Source organism: Talpa occidentalis, unplaced genomic scaffold, assembly GCF_014898055.3.
Source record: "Talpa occidentalis isolate TD23 unplaced genomic scaffold, MPIMG_talOcc4v2.1 talOcc4.9, whole genome shotgun sequence".
NCBI classification, from domain to species: domain Eukaryota; kingdom Metazoa; phylum Chordata; class Mammalia; order Eulipotyphla; family Talpidae; genus Talpa; species Talpa occidentalis.
This window is the reverse complement of record NW_023605305.1, coordinates 114,537,503-114,558,899: the sequence shown is the minus strand read 5'-3', so window position 1 is coordinate 114,558,899 and position 21,397 is coordinate 114,537,503. Positions and strand designations below refer to the sequence as shown.

The 21,397-nt window shown below is 42.7% G+C and overlaps 2 protein-coding genes across 14 annotated transcripts in view; one reads left to right on the top strand and one right to left on the bottom strand.

The window, feature by feature from the left end:
• PDZK1 (PDZ domain containing 1) overlaps positions 1-2,504 on the top strand; it is a 32,221-nt gene extending 29,717 nt beyond the window's left edge. For all 13 annotated transcript variants that reach the window (XM_037501338.2, XM_037501333.1, XM_054690823.1 and 10 more), the window contains 2 exons: positions 472-762; positions 2,053-2,504. In XM_037501338.2, coding sequence (XP_037357235.1) covers positions 472-762; positions 2,053-2,106 — 345 coding nt within the window. In that variant the 3' untranslated portion in view covers positions 2,107-2,504. The remainder of the gene's footprint in view (positions 1-471; positions 763-2,052) is intronic.
• GPR89A (G protein-coupled receptor 89A) overlaps positions 236-21,397 on the bottom strand; it is a 34,479-nt gene continuing 13,317 nt past the window's right edge. The window contains 9 exon segments of the mRNA XM_037501340.2: positions 236-3,601; positions 3,728-3,793; positions 4,452-4,541; positions 6,044-6,139; positions 8,113-8,205; positions 9,135-9,223; positions 11,056-11,165; positions 20,299-20,379; positions 21,046-21,166. Coding sequence (XP_037357237.1) covers positions 3,395-3,601; positions 3,728-3,793; positions 4,452-4,541; positions 6,044-6,139; positions 8,113-8,205; positions 9,135-9,223; positions 11,056-11,165; positions 20,299-20,379; positions 21,046-21,166 — 953 coding nt within the window. The 3' untranslated portion in view covers positions 236-3,394.

Sequence of the window (21,397 nt, the reverse complement as noted above, 5' to 3'; positions counted from 1 at the left end):
TGCACCCGTTAAAACACTCATTCGAGACGGAAGCTGTAGCTTTCATAAACAGGAATGCCTGAGTGTCTTCCTTAATTTCTTTTTTTTTTTTTAAAAGATCTATTTATTTGTTTATACATGCACTGGGTACAGTCAGAAGCGCGGGAGGGTGAGAGAATTCACCAGAGCCAGAGCGGGGAGCAGAGCAGGCAGAAGGACCGAAGTACACTGCTGAGGGGAGCAGAGGGCGGCAGGAGAGGTCTGCGCGCCATGTGGGACCCTCCTCCGGTGGCCGGGGAGCAACCAGGGATCGAACCGGTGCTGCAGAGGCTGCGGGCAGCTTCGCAACCCAGCGTTCAACCACTGCGCCACTGGGGAGGCCCTTCCTTAATTTCTTAAGGAGAAATAATTACCAGTTAAGAATAAATTCTCAAACTCAACTCGTTTCTAAAGGGAACTGGTCTGACATGCCTTGTCTGGGTCTGTTCGCAGGTACAGGAGGACAGCCCAGCCGGCCTGGCTGGGCTGCAGGACGAGGATGTCCTCATCGAGGTGGACGGGGCGAACGTGCAGAGCGAGGCCTATGAGAAGGTGGTGGAACGAATCCAGAGCAGCGGGAAGGAAGTCACACTCTTAGTCTGTGGGAAGAAAGCCTACGATTATTTCCAGTCTAAGAAAATCCCCATTGTGTCCTCCATGGCTGACCCACTGGACGTCAGCCCTGGGCCCAAGGAAGCCGATCCCGGGCAGTCGGAGTGCGAGGCGGCCGTGCCCAGAGAACGAGTAAGTGGCTACGCGTTTCTCCTCCTGACCTAACTCAGCAGAGGCCCTCACTGAGCACCACATAGCTCCTAAAATACTAACTCATAATGTAAAGAGAATAAAGCAAGTTATTGTGAGGGAGGTGATGTAGCGTAAGGACAACAGGTTTCTTATTTTTCCCAGCAGTGAAGCTGACAGCAACTTTCTAGGGTAGAGAAGAAATAAGTTTATTAAAATTATAGTGGGGACCACCAGAATAACCTAAATCAGGCTACTAAGTACAAATTCCGGAGCTGCCATTTATCAGTTTTGGGCAAAAAGATTTATTTCCTCAGCGCCTCAAAATTTCCCTCCTATAAGACTGGGATAATTTGCAGGCTTCTTATCAAGATTATGTTAACTAAGATTATGAAAGTGGCTCAAACAGCTCCCGGTTCATTGTAAGCCTGAGAATGGATGGTGGTGGTTAGAGACAGTATTGTGCTTTACATAGTCATCAGGTATTAAAGTTTTAGCACTAGGAAAGAATAAACATTATTCTGTATATATTTGCATTAGGCGAGTTCCTTGGTAAGTCTCAGATTTTTATTTTTGTTGAATTTCTTTTCATAGATGAAGTTCAAGAGTGACTTAGTCAAAGTCAAGACTCTACATGTTTTATAGTATTCTTTTTTCCATTTCATTAACTCTACTGATTGGTAATATAAATAAGAAATGCTGATTTTTAATAGAGTTAGTCTGGGCTGCTGTAAGAACATGCCAGAGCCTGGGTAGCTTATAAAAAACAAGCACTTACTTCTAGTTCTGAAGGGCGTGGAATCCAAAATCCTGGGGTGACCATGGCTCATCTCCGGTGCAGACTGTTGCTTTTTGCCTCATATGGTAGGAGGGCCAGTGAGCTTTGAGGGGCCTTTTGTAAAGGGGGCCAATCACCTCCCAAAGGCCCTACCTCCTAACACTATCACCTTGGGTATTAAGATTTCAACATAAATTTTGGGGTGATACAGACATTCAGACCATAGCACATTTAACAGCCTCCAACCTTGTAGTCTGGACTGTTTATTTTAAAAAAGCTGGCTTTAAGAATTCGATCATATGACTATAGGAGGGTAATTATAGTGCCAAGCTGGCTTTATGAAAAAGAAATACAGACATTAAAAAAATTGCTAAGTGTGTTAAACAACATTCTGGGACAAAGTCAAGTGCAGAACTCACGTGACCTGGCTTGCTTTTGAGTCAGGCGACTGGAGAAAGCGCACCTGCCCTGGCCTCCCCCGCGGCCACTGACGCTGCCTCCGCTCTTCCACACAGGCCCACAGCACAGCCTCCAGCTCGGCCTCCAGCTCCGAAGACACAGAGATGTGAGAGCAAATACTGGCTCTGGCTGGGATTTAATAGGAATCCTTCAAGGAATAAGCTGCCATCCGTTCGCTAGCTGCTAGAGAGATGCCCGGACACCAGCTCGTGCGGCCCTCTCTGCTGCCCCTGGCTGGGCAGCCGCGCTGACGGCTCACTGCCCATCTGCTGAGAAGACTTAAGGCAGGAGTCGCTTCTTCTCACAGGATCTCCTTCGAGCTCCTACTGAGCTACACTTGTCTGTGACGGCATCGCTTTCTCTGCAGGCTCCTTGAGGACCAAAGATGATTAGTAAATCTGTATATGTGAGAGCTACTGATTAAAATATCTGTGCAGACAAGCCTATTAAATTCATGCTTTTGTAAGAACGCGGTTGCTAAAATAAATACCAGTAAACGTCTTCTGAGTGTGCGTGGACCTTCGCGGTGGTGGCTAGACCTTCACGGTGCTCTCGCTCTGGCCAGCTTTGTAGCCTTTAACCGTCACTGGGTCTCTAGAGACCTACCAGTAAAGTGCAGCATGGGGGCTCAGTAGTAAAGAGACTTCCTGGTAATCACACTCAGGGTTCTAACTGGCATTTCTTCCTTTTACAGATGAAAAACTGAGTTCCAGCACAGGAAAGAGACTTATTCCAGTTAACATTATTCATTTTTTATCCCACAGCATAAGGGGCAGACGGAAAGGGAAAAAACGAGGCATACTGAATTGAAAGTAATCACAAATACTGAAAGGACATCATGAAAAATCACATACTGGACGTCTTTCTTGGTAGACTATTTCTGTGGCACACCTATCCCCTTCCAGAAAAGAACAGTTTAATGGCTCGGCACCCACCCCTCATGCCTGCCCACGTCACCTCCCACAAGCATAGCACCAAGGCACATGCTGATAAAATGACTCTAAGGCCAAAGTGTTATAATCTCTGATTTTAATGACAGTCCACGTGACCTTGACTTACACAGAAGTCCTGTTTGGTCCAGCTACCTGATTATCTTACCCAGAGTTCCAGTGTGTTTTCTCCCCAGTGTCTTCTCTTCTCTCCACGCTGCTCCAGCCCCAAGCCCACACAGGACGCTCTCGGCTGAACACCCACTTGCCTTACTTCACCATTTTGTGTTCAGGCCGATGCTACTCGTGAGCCCAGCACCGTCCAAGCAGGGAGGTGGGAGCTGGAGGTAGAAGGCGCTACCACAGCATTTTGTTTGTTTAAAAAACATTAGGCCCTGATCTCCATTTTTTCCATTTTACATCCAAATTTTGACACCTCCGGCACAGAGCAGCCTGCAGGGGCATGAGTTCAAGGTGTCATGTGCTTCTCTGGGGCCTGCTTGTGAGCCAGGTAGAGGAAGAGGATGCTGGAGAGAGCACTGACCAGGAAGATCACATCGAACCAGCGGTGGTAGAAGTTGAATTGCAGCTCCCCGAGGACCTCGGTGATGATGGTGCGGTACTCGAGCGGCATGCTCATGCGGATCAGCAGCACGGAGGAGACCAAGTACATGCCCTGCAAATCAAGGGACCCGGAGTCACTGGGCACTCGGGAGGTCAGAACAAGCCACTCAGCAGGCAGACGTCTAAGCGCGCCGCTGGTGGTGTGTGGCTCAGGCACGAGGCTGCTGGCTGAACTTACCATTATCTGTGCTAACAGCAGGACAATGACATTGGAGGACTTACTGCTGGAGATGGCGTAAAAGAACTGTTAAGAGAGGGGAGAGGGTGAATTCAGGTAGCACTCTGGCGCGGTCAAGAACATTAAGTAGCATGGGAAACCACTAATTAAAAATGTCCAAAATACTTCAGCACCACCATGAAGGTTACAACAGACCATTACAGGCTACCCCACATCCTTGTAGTTGCTACCGGGCGCCTTAGCTCTTTCCAACATTATAACAGATGCCTAGAGACCCTTTCAATGCCCTCCGCTTTCTCCTTTCAAGCAATTCCTACCTCCTCTAGCAAGATAACTCACCCTTACTTCCATGCTGCCTGCTTATGCTGATCAGAAGGTAGCTGAACATTCTACTTCCATTCCTCCTTACCGGTGAGGACACACCTAGCTCATCTGTTCATTCCCCAAATCTGCTGAGTACCTACCAGGTGCCAGGCTTTATCCCAGAGGCTGGTGACACAGTGGAAAAAATACCTTTACCTCATTCTATTACCTTTGGTAAATATACCTATCTGATAAGTACATCATCACCGATTTATGTCAGACTTTTTAAAAAATTCTGTTGTATGTCTTAAATGTTCGTGACTTCTATTTAAGATCTCAGAAGGCAGAAATCTTAACTGAGTAAAATCACCTCAGGTGCCATACATAATTACACACATTTTAATTCTGTGACACAACACACCTTGGTAAGCGTGATGAGCAGCCCTCGGATGGAGGTGACGATGATTATTCCAACCAGAATGAAGGAGATGTGTTGGGACCAGAACTTCACCTGCCACCATCAGAGGGAGAAAAAAACTCAGTTAAATCTGTTCAGAGAGCAGTGGAGGCCGTGAAGCCGCATTCTCACGACAGCAAGGGAGCTTCACCGGGAACTCGCTGATTTTCAAACATCTTTTAGAGAAGGGAACGAAGGACCTCTTAATTAGCAGTCAAGTCTTCAGGACAAAAGAAAGCAAGTGCAGTGAAGTGATGGAAATAACACCAATAGATCAGAGCAGAGCTAATGATATCAATGATTGCATTTAATGTGACACATGACAAGCGTGACTTAAAGGGAAGCTGAACAACAGCTAGATTCTTTTTAATATCTGTGCATGAAACATCACCCAAGACTTCAAGGAATTTTTATAATAAAAGAAAATATAGACACTCTCAGCTATGTCTGAAAAAACTGACCTTCATTTGAACTACATGATGATACCCTTTTCTCCTGTACGCTTTATAGCAAGCAGCAGCTTTGGGGACCTGTGCTTGATTCAGGTCTGAAAATTAACTGATGGGGAGCTGCTGCTACTGACATCTAAAAGATGTCACTCAGAAATATGAACTCTGAAGATCACACACAAATTACAGATAGAAAACACACACACACACACACAGAGCAACTAAAGAGCCTGAGAAAACACTGTTAAGGAAAAGCATTTCTGAAAATTCAGCCCAGTAAAAAATGTAAAAGGAAAACATGCAGCAGCAGTGAGCATACTTGAGGGTAATCTGCACACCGCTTGAGGGAAGATACCCCCTCCTGTCACATATCCTAGTGATCTATAACAACAACAAAAAGGAACTGTTGTTGACTCGAGCTGTTTCCCAAGGGTTGGCACTCAGTTTGCTCTGCTCATTTGTCCAGCTCCCAGGGCATCTGAGATGGCGCTGGAGGTGGCATGCAGCCTGTGGCGAGGGCGCAGCCTAGTGACACGGCACACACACGGACTGAGAACATGATACTGGTCTTATCAAAGTGCTACTCAGCCAGAATCATTGGTCATCAATGGGTCAACAGTGGTTAGACAGTGGTATTATAAAACAGGGAGAAAGATGATTAAAACAATTGTGCAAAGGTTTGTTACTATCTTTAGCTCAGAGTTCACACTAATTGATAAATATTTATAGCAAAAGTTATTTCAGTTCTATCATGGAACATCAATTAGGAGTTAAATTTCTACCAGAGGAATCGAAGGTAAGTTGTATGTTTGAAGAGGTCACCAAGCACCACAGAGAAGTATACACATATTTAATGAGTAGTCACTACAGAGAAGCAGAGAAGGAACTCTAGAAATAACAAGCATTCATGACAATAAATGCCAGCCATTACTTAAGGTTTTATGGCCTTTATAAATCTGCTATGTAAATATGCAAAATACATAGAGGAGAGTGCAAAGACCAAAAGCAGAACTAAGCACCTACAGTGAGGAGTCAGAATCTTCACATTCATAACTTAGAGCCAATCAAAAAGAAATATAAAAGGCAGGATTTTGATACAACTCTTACATCAAATTGGATCCCCAGGTAATTCACAGTGATCTCAATGCCTCGTGTGACAGGATCAGTCTTCCCAACTCGGTCAAACACGATATTGATGGTCGCCTGCAGAGACAGACCCTTCGGTTATAATCGCTATTTCTAAAAGTGATTTAAAATAATAAATTAATTACCACAACATATGCTACAGGTGATGCTCTTAAAAATGCAGTTCTTTTCTTAATCCAAATCATGTAAGAAATCTCTTTTGATTCTTCATGTATAGGCAAAGAAAAATACCCTTTTCTTCCTGTGAAGAGTCAAGGGGACTACTGCTGTGGTCGATATACCTGACTTGATTAGGAGGCGCTAAGGTAACATTCTGTCAGGTGAAATCAGAGCAAAAGAGAATTAAGGAATTCCAGGGTCATTACTTGTGGTTACTTTCTGAATGTTCTAAGAGTAATTTTTTTTTTTTAAAGATTTATTTATTTTATACAAGCACTGGGTACAGTCAGAAGCACATGAGGGTGAGAGAATTCACCAGAGCCAGAGTGGGGAACAGAACAGGCAGACTGACGAAATACACTGCTGAGGGGAGCAGCGGGCGGCAGGAGAGGTCTGCATGCCATGTGGGACCCTCGCCTGGCGGCCGGGGATCAAATTGGCGCTGCAGAGGCTGCGGGCAGCTTCGCAGCCCAGCGCTCAACCGCTGCGCCACCAGGGGAGGCCCTCTAAGAGTAATTATTAAGATAATAAAGAGTTACAGTTAGCAAGCTGATGGAGATGAAATGGAATTTGGAAGCCACCCAATTCATCCAAACTAGTCTTTTCTACAATTACGCTGGAATCTACCAACAACTGCTGATGAGTCCAAGACAAATAATGTCCATAAAATGGACAGAAAGAATAAAACACTGAGGGAGAGCCACAAAAGAATAAGAGCTGACAGCACAGATGCCAAGCTTATCTACAGAAATGGATTTTAGAATTTACAGAGTTAAAGGACCTATTTTTCAGGTACACAGGTCTTTATAAAGGACAGGTAGTGTCTGTTCTGAGCGGAAGGGAAGAACTGATGGGAAAGAGCACATTCTATGTTGGCTCGGTCCCACTTGGAATTTAGTTTAATGTCTTAATCAAACCCATTTTTTTTCCCGAAGGGATAACTTTTATTTTTTTAAAAATTTTTAAAAAAATATTTATTTATTTATTTTTATAAGACCTGGGGTGCAGGTCAGAGGTGGGGAGGTGAGAGGATTCCCCAGCAGAGACAGAGCGGGGAACAGAACAGGCAGACTGATGAAATACACTGCTGAGGGGAGCAGCGGGGAGACAGGAGAGGTCTGCCGCACCATGTGGGACCCTCGCAGGCTAGCCGGGATCGAACCTGCGCTGCAGAGACTGCGGACAGCTTCATACTGTGGCGCTCAACCACCTGAGCCTCCAGGGGAGGTCCTATTGTTTTAATTTTTATATTCCCCATACAATTGCACCCACCTTATTTTGACCCCAATCTCCCCCTACCCCAACCCCATAGTGTGTCTCTGGTTCATAGTTGTTTATTGATTTTGATTTTTTCTTTCTTATTCTTTTTCCTGGCCCCTTATTTAGGTTTTCTAGATTCCTGCTATGAGTGAGACCATCTGGTATTTTTCTTTTTTCTTTCTGGCTTATTTCGCTGAGCATGATCCCTTCCAGCTCCATCCATGTTGCTGCAAACTGCATGTGTTTATCTTTTTTGAATGCTGAGTAATATTCCATGGTGTATATGTACCACATCTTCTTGATCCAGTCATCTATTTTTGGGCACTTGGGTTGTTTCCAAAGCTTAGCTATTGTAAATAGTGCTGCTATAAACATAGGGGTGCAGTATGATTGAAATGGAATTAATGTTGGAATTAATTTGGAATTAATGTTTCTGTGTCCTTTGGGTAAATACCTAGGAGTGGAATTGCTGGATCCTATGGAAGCTCTATCTTTAGTAGGTTGAGGAATCTCCACACAGCTTTCCACAGTGGTCAAACCCATTTTTTTCCCTCTCTGCCATTACCGGGGAAAATCACTTATACCTTGACAGTTAAAATTAATATACGTACCATGAAAATTTTCCAAACACAGTAAATAGAGAAAAAGTAACCCAGAAAATTAAAATATTTCCCCTTGAAAGTTTTGGAGTATTCTATTCTCTCCTGAGGGAAAACAAACACAAAAACTGGTTAGTCTCAGCAAGTATATATCTATACAACAAAAAAATTTGTCTTTATGAATCACTGCTCATGTGAGTAACAACAACAACAACAAAAACCTGTAACAGCATCAGACAACACTTAGTGAGTGCTTACTTTAAGCCGAGACTGGGTCAAACACCTTGCCTGAATTATCTACTTTTTTTTTTTTAATTATCTACTTTAATCTTCCTAACAACGCTTAGGAGCTATGCTCTATCATCTTACTTTTACAGATGGGAAAACAGGCTCAGGTCTGTGTCCAAAGCCTATGTTAACCTTTGTCCTACATGGCCACCCAGGTGAGGTGATCCTCAGAAAGAATTTAAACAGCGTCAACAACCGGAACATATTTTGTAGATTTAAACTGTCTTGCATTGTAGATGTAACAGCAAAGTTACTTCTTGTAATTAGGTCACTTCTGAATTTGGTCTTTGAGAACAGGACTAGACCACGGCAGAGTGTCCATCCTTCTCACACTATTTCATTCGTAAGGGGATGAGAAACAGTCAGAGGAGCTGCCATCTTGAAGGCCTCTCCTTTCTGTTCCACCGGTTTCTATTATTAACCGTGTTCCATGAAGGATTCTGCCAGTCGCGGGAGCAATGCTGTGAGGAGTGTAGGCTCCTTAGCCCCAGAACTTCATGGGTGACATGGAAGCCTTGCGGAATCTCTCTAAAAGACACTCAAAAACTATTTAGTCTTGTTCTCTCTTCAGTCATACTGGCATTTAAAAATTTTTATTGAGGTAACATTGTTTTTCAACATTGTGTATGATTCAGATCATTCCCCTTGGGTGCTGATACCACACTGCATCCCCAGCAAGTCCCCTACCACAGTCCTCTACCACAGTCCACCGGCAAAAGCCACACGTCAGTTTCCTTGTGCTGTACCTTGGTAGCATATAGGTCAACTGTTTCCAGAAAAAGCTGCCTGCTTAATTCTTCCAAAGCATCCACTTCCTGTTGAATAAGAGTAAGATCTGGCACAAAATGGACATCAAGGTTTAAATCACGTAGAAGTTTCAAGAAATAGCAGTGAAGAAAGCAAATGCTTTTGGTTTCTCCTATAGTGGATTCTAGGAATTGCCTGCATTTGCAGTTTCCAGCCCCACAGCCAGCAGTACTGATTCAGAGCAATTTCCTAACCTCTGGCTACCAAGAGCTTCTTCCCCTAACACCTACCACTAAGTTTCTCACTAGCTGAAGTGATTTTGTTCATTTTTTTTTTTTTTTAATCTAGTTAGACTGTCAATGTAATCGGTGAAATCTTCAAATGGTTACATGGTAGAAAATTATAACATACCAGAGATTTCCCCTGTATCATCAGAGTGCAATGATAGGAAAGGGAACTAACCTTTACCAAGATCTTAGACAAGCTGAGATTTGCAGATGTTATTTTGTTTTTGACAGACATTATCTCTTGTTATTGTCAAAATAATCCCACGAGAAAGGTGCTTTATTATCTATTTTGCAGAAGAGGAAAGGAAAGCTCAGAGAGTTAAAGAACTTGCTCAACATCACACAGCAAGGAGCTGTGGAAGTCGCCAGCGCTCACCCACTCCAAGGCCTGCTCTTTCCACTCCACTCACCACTTTGCACGAACTCCAAGTGTTGTTGTTCTCTCCTTTTGGGCGCTTAGGGCGGTTTAATAATCCTGATACTCTTGCTGACTTTACTTACTGACTCTAATAAGCTGAAACCTAAACTTTAGCTTTTATGGATTTCTAAGTACTAACATTAATAGAGTGTTGACTTTAAGCCAAATCCTCATTCCTCTCTGATGTTTCTCTGTGATTTTACTCAAATCAACGCGTGCCCTTCAGCACTTTCCTCAGCAGTGGCTGCTGCCGGCAAGTCCAGGCCTGAGCAACAGGGCTCAGCTAGTTAGACACACGCCCCCCATCAGATAGTAGATGTCTTTGAGGGGGCTGTCTTTGCTCATCATCTTATCCCTTAGCACTGTCTGGAAACAGGAAATGTTGCTTGAGGAAATGCAGCTAAATGAATGTTTTCCCCCTCTTTCCTATACTCATCCTACCCTCCTTTGTCTAATTCTTACCTGCGTTTGACACCAGAAGGCTAGGCCATGATTTAGAAACAGGACAGATAACATCCTTTTCATCTAAGTGAAACAAAAGGGAGCTTAAACTTCCTGAGGTGGGAAAAGGAGGCATGAGGAATCCATTTCACCTCCTTAGCGCCCAAAGGTGTGACTTGATAGCCTGGTAGCTATAAAGAGGTTTGGTAGGTACTCAATTTTGGAAATAGTTTAATACTCTAACCAGCCCGGGCCAAAACCAACCCATTAACCTAGTCTCTTTGATTCTTTCAACCAAAATGATTTTAAAATTTTAAGATGCAGAGCTGCTTAAAATTTGGTCAGAAATACTGACTGCTTTCGAAATGGGCTCTGCCTTCACCACCCCAGACACAAACCATCCATTTTAAGAAGCCAGTGTGTGCTGAGCTGTTTCAGGTGGTGGAATGTAATAGTACAGTGGAGAGAACTAAGAAAAGGAGACCACTGTTCTGGTCCTATTTTTGCCACAAACTATTGTGTGATTTAACCTCTCTGAGTCTATTTTCTTACTGTGAAATGCAAAGATTGACTTATTAAGACTCTTTCAGCTCAGATAATTATTTCATTATCTGCTATGTTAGAAAGACTGACTGTCCACACAGAATTACCGATGTCTGGCCCTGGCCAGCTGGACTCTGACGCAGTCAGGTGCCTCAGAAGACACTCTTCCAATACTACTTTCTACCTGGTCCAGAGTCGAGATAAAGAGGCAAGCAGAGAGGTAAAGGATACTTTCACTTCCTGGCACTGAAGTGGTAACACTCTTTATCATTCCCCAGAATCCTGATGGTTTGTTATGCACCTCCCCCTTCTGGAACATAGTTCTCCGTGTCATTGCCATCCTGAAATGAAAGAAAATATAAAATCTCAGCAAGGAAGCATGGACTCTCCTAGTCCAGTCTCTTAACTGCTTTTCTCAGTTGCTGAGCTGCTCAGGGAAGGATGCAAATTTCCGCGGCCCACTTCCCCACGACTCACAACTGGGTACACTATGCACCCAGAAGCAGTGTGGCCTAGGCAAAGCTCACAGAATTTGAAGTAGGCAACAAAGTGGAGGGTTGGTCCTGCTACTTATAAGCTGTGAGACTTAAGAGCTCTCATTTCCTCATCTCTGAATGGTTGTGAAGATCAGTGAAATAAGATAGAAGGACTCACGTTACTGTCCACTATAAATTGCTATACATATATTAATTTGTGATATCATTTAAGGAAAAAAAGCTAGCACACCTAAAGGACCAGGCATGGGGCAGGAACTCAATAAATGTCCTTCCCCCCACTTTCTTTTCAAAAGCAGATGAAGGAAAAAACAAACAGCAAAATCGCATAAAGTTGGCCTCATCTAACACATCATCCTCCCTCTAACTCCAATCCCCCCACTCCTGAGTAAATCAGCAGGACCCTTGCTATTCCCTCCTGGTCTCTCCAGTCCCTGGAGGCCCCACCGCCACAGTGGTAGTTGCTGGCACCTTCCAGCTCACCACCTGGGTATCAAGAACAGTCTTTGTGAGGAAAACTAACATGATTTGTGCAAAAATGGTTACTTGAATGACATATTGGGACTTGAGACAGAAAGTAAACCCGGATGAGTCTAATAAAAATAGTAGGACTAAAGAAACATTTAACTCAAAGAGATTTTTTGGGCAACAAGAGATAGAAATGGGAAGGCAACAGCAGCAGCACTAGTATTTATGGCTGGAACCAATGCCAATGGCATCAAATACCAAATGGAAGTTCTTTAGCTGAATTCCTTTAAAAAAAAAAAAAAAAAAAACCAAAAACAAACCCCAGGCAAGGCACATGCATGAGGGAAGCAGTGCCAGAAAGGGGAGTTTAGCCTGGCCCCTCCAGGGGCGGTAGGCGATGTCTGCAGGATAGGCCCAAGCGCTGGGTGGAGAGGGGCAGCGTCACAGCCTGTTCTGGCTGGGAAGCCTGCCTGGGCACATGAAGATGGGTTACATTCCAATGGCACACACCAGGCTCTCGGCCCTCCAGGAAATGGCAAGATCTATGAGCCAGGATCTAACAGTTTGTCTAGTGTGGCACCTTATGGGGGGCCACCCTGTTTAGACACAGCTGAGTCCATGACTGAGTCCATGTGTTCCCGTAGGACGTGGGGCGACACATCCCACTGCCTCATGGTTTCCCTGACCAAGGCTGTCTCAACAGCACTGCACACCTGTGAGAACTACTGACCTAAAAAAAAATGACACTACCAATCACAGGAGGGCGAGGAGCAAGGGCGCCTCTTCACTGATGGTGGAAGTCACGTGCAAAACACTTTGAAGGCAGATCAGCTGTTTTCCCCAAATTAAGCAAATCTCACCTCAGGATCCAACAACCCACCTCTAGTATTTAGACAACTCCTTTGAAAAATACGTCCAAACGAAAGCCAGCACACAAATACACACACTCCTGTGTCCCTAGCGGCGGAAGAGAAATCAGGAGGGCCCTCAACAGAGGAAGGCACAGCCACTGGGGTGCGTCTGTGTGAAAGGCAGCAGGACACCCACGCCACTCCAAAATTTGCCTCTGTTACATAAGGATTATTTTGGTCTGGTTAATTCAAAAATATTAGCTACAAGCAAATCTCTGGAAAATGAAGAAGTTGCCCTTTTGGGAGGATAACTTTTTTGTGTGTGAGAAAAATCTTTTCTGGATGGGGATCCCAGTCATGTGGTCTGGGAGGACAGAAGGTCCTCACTCCAGGTGTCCTAGGAGCCCCCCAGCCTGGGGGCTCGATTCTTTAAGTCATCGGCTAAAACGGTATTAACAGTAGAGTGTCAGACGTGCTGGCCACATCGACCTAAGTGTTTCCTCCTCAAAATGGCCTGCCTGGGCGCTGAGGGAAAGGACTGCAGCCCCAGTTTTAGCTCTCTTCTGCTCACCATAACTGCGCCTTGGTAGGAAGATGGCACTGCCAACCAAGACCCTGATTTCGTGAGACTCGGAACCCCCAGTTTTCCTTTTCTCACAGCTGGAAAGTTGGGACAAGTATACAAAGAAGGAAGCAGTTTTATCCCACTCAAAAGCTCACTTCAGCTTACTGTGCTGGATCAGAGAAGAGGCAGTGAGGAGGGGCACACAATCTCTACCATATAGCAAACACCACGACTGGCTGTGGGGTGAGATTGGGTGAACTGTAAAGGTGACAGAGCCACGTTGTGACCCCAAAATAGGCAGGGGTTCAAGTGCTAGAAGGAGTGCAAGTTTGCTGCACACAGACCAGCGAGGCCTTATTTGAAACAACTCACTTTCACTTTTGTTATGTAACCAATCTTGCAATTATCAAATAAGTTACAGGTGAAGGACAAGTATTTTTAAAAAAGATAATAATAGGGCCTCCCCTGCTGGCGCAGCGGTTGAGTGCTGGGCTGCGAAGCTGCCCACAGCCTCTGCAGCGCTGGTTCAATCCCCGGCTGCTGGCGAGGGTCCCGCATGGTGCGACAGACCTCTCCTGCTGCACCTGCTGCACCCCTCAGCAGTGTATTTCAGTCTGCCTGTTCTGTTCCCCACTCTGGCTCTGGTGAATTCTCTCACCCTCCTGAGCTTCTGACTGTACCCAGTGCTTGTATAAATAAATAAATAAATCTTAAAAAAAAAATCTCAAAATAGATCATTTAAAAAAAATTAAAAAAATAAAAAAATTTAAAAAAAAGGTAATAATATCAAACTTCCAGAGATGTGACAAAAAGGAATAAAAACAATGAGGTACTGCAGAGACAGCCGACTTTCACTTTGAACTGTTCTATCATCCACCATCACTACCAAGATCATTATCACTATTGTCTCTTTTTATAGTGAGTCTAGAATAAGAAACTATCTATTCATTGTTAACTGAAAGTCTTTTAAAAAAAAAAAAGATTTATTTATTTATGCATAGAAGAGCTGGAGTGCAGGCCAGAGATGCAGGGGGTGAGAGGATTCACCACAGACAGAATGGGGAGAACAGGCAGATGTACTGAAACACACTGCTGAGGGGAGCAGCGGGGAGACAGGAGGAGTCTGCTGTGCCATGTGGGTTGCTCCCTGGCAGGGGATCTAACTCGTGCTGCAGCAGCTGTGGATAGCTTCATAGTGCAGCGTATTAACCCCTGTGCCACCAGGGAGGCCCCCTGAATGCATTTTAAAAACCTACAATCTGGAGACACACATACTTGGTCGAGGGCTGGGGAGCGGTTTGCAAGTGAGGAGGCTGAAGACTCTCCTACCTTCTCAGCCCCCACCAGCTCTGGCAGGAAGTCACAACTACCTTCCTTCCCAATTAAACATTTTTTCTCTTTGAGTCATGGTAGATTCACAAGTGGTTGTAACCAAAAAATACAGAGACCCTACACGCCCTTTACTTGGTTTCCCCCGATGGAAACACCTGGGAGGTGTGGAGCACGGCTGCGCAGCTGGGGACTGACAAGTCACAGAACATTTCCTCAGTTGCGGTATAGTCAGCCAGCCTCCCGCTTCTACCCCCCTAACACCTGGCAGCAATGTCTGCTTCCATTTCCATTTGGTCATTTCAAAATGTTACATAGAATTATCTAGTCTGTAACCTCTGTGAAGATTGGGTATTTTTACTCAGCATAATTTTCTGGTGACTCATCCAGGCTGCTGCATCTAGCTACCGCCATCCTTCTAGTTACTGAGCAGTGTTCTGCGTATGGATTTGCCACAGTTTGTTTCCCCTTCATCCATCAAAGGACATCTAGAGCCTTTCCATTTTCTGTTACTTTGAATACCACTGCCATAAGCTTTAGTTTACAGGCCTTTGTGTGAATAGAAGTTTTCTTTTAGAAAAATACCAGATGGTCTCACTCATAGCAGGAATCTAGAAAACTTAAATAAGGGACCAGGAAAATGAATAACTATAAGAAAGTGAAAATCAAAATCAACAAAAAACTATGAACCAGAGACATTCTATGGAGGGTGGGGAGCGGGGAGGGGAGGGATTGGGGTCAAAATAAGGGGGTTGCAATTGTATGGGGAATATAAAAATAAATAAATAATAAATCCTAAAAGTTCAAGTTGCAAAAGTAAAAGCAGCTTTATTGAACTAGCTTCAAATTTAAAACTTTGGGGCTACAAATAACATTATTTTGAAAGGGAAGTGGTAATCCATAGACTAGGGGAAATATTGCAAGTCATATATCTTAAGATACTTTTCCAGATAAGAGACCTGTATCCAGGATAGATAAAAAAGATCTCTTGCAATTAAATAACAAAAAGATAAGTAACCAATTTTAAAATGAGCAAAGGGTTTGAACGGACATTACTCTAAAGAAGATGTACAGATCACTGATATGCACTAAAAAGATCATTAAACATCATTAGTCATAACAACAAGGAGACACTACTCATGTCCTCTCAGGATGGCTACAATAAAAAGACAGACAGAAACAAGTATTAGGAAGAATGCTGACAAGTAGAATATACCTTCATCACTGCCAGAAATGTGAAATAGGGGCCTCCCTGGTGGCGCAAAGGGTTAAGATGCAAACCTATGAAGCTATCTGCAGCCACTGCAGCACAAGTTCCATCCCCGGCCAGGGAGCTACCCACATGGCACAGCAAACCTCTCCTGTCACACCCGCTGCTCCCCTCAGCAGTATATTTTGGTCAGTCTGCCTGTTCTGTTCCCCATTCTGTCTCTGGTGAATCCTCTCAGCCCCCACACCTCTGGCCTGTACTCAAGTTCTTGTATGCATAAATAAATAAATCTTTTTAAAAAATGTGGAAAAAAAAAGTTTTCTTTTCACTGTCATTTGTAACAAAATGGATGGAACTGGAAGGGATTATGCTAAGAGGAATAAGTCAGAAGGAGAAAGACAACTATCAGGTGGTTTCACTCATATGTAGCATATAAAGAAAACACAAAGGAACAGGCAAGCATAAACCAAAACAACCCCAGAAATAGGACTGCAGAATTGAAGCTGCTGGGGGTGGAGGTGGATAAAAGAGGTGTGGTGTATCAACGGTCTATGGTGGAGGACTAGGGTGCTTTGGAGGTAGGCATGGTGTGGTTAACATTCATTTGAAGAGGTGTGAACCTATTTCTCTAAATTACATTGTTGCAAACCAGTGTTACCTCAATATAAAAAAAAGTTACAAAAAGAAAAAAGAAAAAAACAACCCCAAACTTGAAACTTGTAAGTTCCTTGCTCTGGCATCATTTGTTGAAAAGGCTAGCTTCCCTCCACTGAATTGCTGTGCACCTTTGTAAAAAATGGCTGGGGCGTATTTGTCAGTCTATTCTGAGTTCTCTGTTCTGTTCCTCTAATCTATTTGACACATAAACCTGACTACTGCAGCTGGATAATAAGTTTTGAAATCAGACTAATTTTTTTCATTTTATTCTTTTTCAAGATTGTTTTGCCTTTCCACATAAATCTTAGAATAATTTTGTGTATATTTACCAAAAAAAAGTGCTGGGATTTAGAAATGAATTACATTGTATACCATCGTGCAGAGAATTGTCATCTTACACTCTGTGAACATGGTATATCTCTCCATTTAGAGCTTCCTTGAGTTCTTTCATAGCATTTGGTAGTTTTTAGCATGTAAATGCTGGACACATTTTGTTAGACTTACACCTAAGTATTTCATTTTTGGGGAGTGGTGTGCTGCTCTTAAGACTTTGTCTTTTAGCCCTTTCACTCTATGAACCTAAGTGTATTTTGCGTTTATCTTCTTTGGGAGTCCCAAAGTTTCTTATATCTGTAAATTCATGTTTTCTGCTAAATTGGAGAGTGCTGGTCCATTATTTCTTCTAATATATTTGTGCCCCTTCCTTCTAGAACTCCAACTACAAGTGTGTTAGACTGTTTGATATTGTCTCATTCTGAGATTTTATTCATTTTTCTTCAATCTTTTATCTCTATTTTTCAAATTGAATAATTTCTATTGCTCTGTCTTTAAGATCACAGATTCTTACTTTTGCCATTTCAATTCTGCTAGGCCTACTTAGCAAATTTTTTATTTCAGGTACTGTAGTTTCAAATTTTCTTTTGCTTTTTTTTTCTTCAATATAGTTTCCGGGGTTTTTTTTTTTTTTTTTTTTTGGTATTTCTTATTTATTAAATCATGCTTTCCTTCATTTCTTTGCCCTTATTATTTATAATGCTGCTTTCAGGCCTGTTTGCTAAATGTTATCTGGGACTACCTGGCGTTAAATGTCTATTGATTGCTTTTATCTTGCACATGAATCTCACGATCCTGTTTCTTTGTAGATCCAACAATTTTTGGTTGAAAGCTTGGCACTGTAGATATTATGTTGCAGTAACTTTGGAATCTTCTTTGGTCTTGTGACGTTTTTGTTGTTGTTGTTGTTGTTGTTATAGTGGGCAGTTAACTCACCCGGGCTCAAACTGTGAGCTCTGTTATATTTACAGGGTGCAGTAACTTATGTCTGCTCAGTTTTTCAGTTTCCGGTTGCCCCCCTTTCAGCCTAACTCTCTAGTAATCTTCTGAGCCTGAGCCTGGGTAGGTTAGTGGTCAGCCATGAATTGTGACAAATTTTAGAGTCAGATGTAAGGGGTTACCCTCTCTGTGGTTCCTTTGTTTATAGGGATCACCCCTAAATTTCTGAATGTTTTGTCATCCTGAGTTCTACACCTGATACCTCAAGTCACTACAGCTTTTACTGTTATTCAAGTTAAATGTCCAACCTACACACAGTTCAGGCAGTGTACTCAGTCAGAGGCCAATACACTTGCTAATCTAATGTGAGAGCCGTCGTGGCTAATGTGGAAATATAACCAGTGAATCTATTTTCCCCTCTATCTCTTCACATTTTCAAAAGGGAGCCAAGAGAAAACCCAGCCCAGGGATGGGGGTTCAGCTAGTTTCCTCACAGTAATAGCTCGCATTTAACTTTTACACGTCATATCACGCTGGTTTTTTTTTTTTTTTTAAAAAAAAAGTCATGGTACAAGTTGTGTGAAAATCATAAACTCAGAATCTGTGGGTTGTAAGGGCTCTTACAGACCCTGTAGTCAACCCTTCATTTTAAAAATGAGGAAATGACAGTCGAGTATTGCTGAAGCTAGCTTAGTAAGTTTATAGTAAAGTGACGGCCTAGAGCAAGTTCTTTTCATTGTACCACGGTATAGGTGCAAAGCTGTATTTTTGAACTGTCACAAAACCACAATTTCAAAATTGTACTAAATAATGTTTGTGAACAGACACTATATTTCAACTACATCATAGATCACCATGACAAAAGTTTTTTATATCTAATTCAACAAACCAAACAAAATAACAGGTCTCTTCATTCTCTCAACCTGAAAGCTGAAAGGCTTTGATCACTAAACCAGCAAACTCGTATTACCCGAACTAGGTTTCTGACCAGTGCGTTCCAAATACTACAGACCTCATGTGCTTGCAGTGTTCCAAGTGAAAAGCCAGTGTGCCTCTTTCCTGCCCCCGTTGCCAGCCATTAACTCGTTTGCACATAATGGATGCTTTTTATCGCATGTCATTGCACTACAGCCCTCTGCTGTTAAATCTAAAGATGGTTATCTAGTCCCTGCTACTTCACAAGTGCGAGTGTTTGTGAGAACAGCTGCTCTATATTTTGGTAGAGAGCAATCCTAAAGCCCCAGGTTGGTGTCCACAAAGGACGGGATAACTCGGTCAGGTTGAGAGGTGGGATCTTCTGAGAGTCACTTGGGTAAGACCCACTGTGGGACGACAAGCCGCCCCAGATCCTGACGAGACAAGGACGAGCAGGACTAGTAATGAAATGGCTTAAAAGTTCACATCTACACTTGACATGAGTCATGGCTACATTCATGTCCTCATATGAGTTAAGAAATGTAGTAAAAGAGAATAATCTTGGGAATCAAAATAGTACTGTTCCTATATAAGTATCTTTCAATATTAAGTCATGTTGCTCATATTGTTGTATTTTAAAAATCTGCATTCATATTCATTTATGTAAGGTAAACTGTATATAATTAATGTAAACAAAACATAAAAGTAAATAAGTGTATACACGTATATATACTTCTAATAACCTAACAAATCTGTATAGAAAGGGTGACAAATATTTAGCTGGTGAATTTGGGCCTCTATCAATCTACTGTCTTGTGATCTTGTCTTTAAGACTTCTTACTAAAGTGTCAAAGAAAGAAACATGAAATACAAAATCACCTCATACAAGTTAAGACCTCTGTGTTACATTTACATTTTATGTAATAGCGATGTTAATGAAGGCAGGAGATTAGTAAGCTTCATGAAGGTAGGGACTGATTATCTTGCTCATCATTCCACCTCCAGCATCTAGCACAGTGCCTGGCATAAGGAGTCTTTCTAGAATTTATCAGTGAAAAATATGAAAGGATAAATGAAGGCAAAGCATTAAAATAATGACTGTCCTGCTGGGATTATTAATAAGCTCAATAGTTTCCTTAGCTGTGTATGGTTCACTATCCTAAGAGCTGTACTTTGCAATTCATTATTCCATTTCCATTTTACAGATGAGGCACAAGGGATAAAGCACCCAGCTGGAGGCCACACTGCAAGATGGAGACCAGGATGCAAATTCAGAAGTCTACGCTTTCATCCACTGTGATAGATTCTAGAAATGTCACTTTGAAAACATATTTACTAGTACTTTTTAAGTAATAAAAACAACAAGGGCTTGAAGATTTGAAGGAATTTTAAAAGTAGTTGGAGCAAAGCAAGTTGAATAGATCAAAGCGAGGCATGAACAAGTTTGTAAAAATGCAGAACAGATTTGAAAACATCCAGTGTAGAAGACCTTCAAATACAAAAGCTAGTCTAACAATTTACACCAAGAGAATTTATCTAAAGTGAGGAAATAAACCTGAATTTGAAACTTTTCTTTCACACTAGACACTAAGTCTTTGATGGTACCTTAACTTGTAATAAAAATGGGTAAGATGAAATTCCCTGACAGCACCAATCATAGATTTTCTTGAGAGATTTTAACAGTACAAGTTTTTTAATGCGCTGATCTCTTACCTTTTCTTTTTGCTGATGATCATGTCAATGGTTTGGAGCAGTCGCCGTTCCAGGGCTAGAATGTCTGTGTCAGTCACATTCCTGTAATATGTGTAAACTATTAGCAATGTGTTGGGGTCACATAAAGCATAATAAACCTCAACGGCTACCCTATAACTGAAGGGTCTTTTTCTAGAGAATAATGACTATCGTAAGAAAAATGCTTTTGCTGTGATTTTTTTTTATAGCTGATACTTCTGGGCTCTCAAGGCCGTGGAGGGTTAGCTAGCTCTCTTACAGCCTTTCTCGCTTTGGTCCAGTGACATTTAGGGGGCACGTGTACATATACCTATAATTTGGCATTGTCTTCTTTTGGGAGGAACTGATTTACTAATCCCAACTTAGTTGGGATTAGTTCACGCACTACCCATTAGAAACGTGCTTTTAAAAAGTGGGGATGAGGAGGTGGGTGGAGAGGGCCAGATTTAAATTGCCGCTTTAGAAATAAATAAAAGGGGCAAGCAATATAGGTGATGAGTCTTACTTATAGATATTTCTAGTCAAATCCCATAAGGAAAGAGGGAGAGAATAAAAAGGCCGTGTCATGGATTTCACACTTAACTATAAAGCTGGTAAGAACAGACTCTACACTTGATCTTATCCAAGAGGCTGAGAAGAGGTTCATATTTAACAATTCACGAGGGTGGTGTGACATGACATGCATTTAAGAAGCAATGGGAGAAAAGGAAGAGTCACAGTTGTCTGTACCTGAGGAAGTAGGACATGTACGTGTACGGGCAGTTGACGGCACCAAAGCCAGAAAGAAGAGCCATGAGGGTCACCCCGATCACGCCGACCCGGCTGATGAGCTGCTCTATGGACAGGATCCCTGGAAAACCACACATATCAGCACCGGCTGGCTTGCCTTTTTTTTTTTTTTTTTTTTTTTTAAATATCCAAAAGGGCAGGTTATTGTATTAAAAAAAGAAAGGAAGAGAAGATGCTCGCACAGACACACATGGGCAGGAGAAGCTGCCTCTGAGAGGGACAGGGGTGTTAAAAGAGATGCCTGTGTAGACACAGGCAGGCAGTCTTGGCACAATTGCTGCCGGTATCCAGC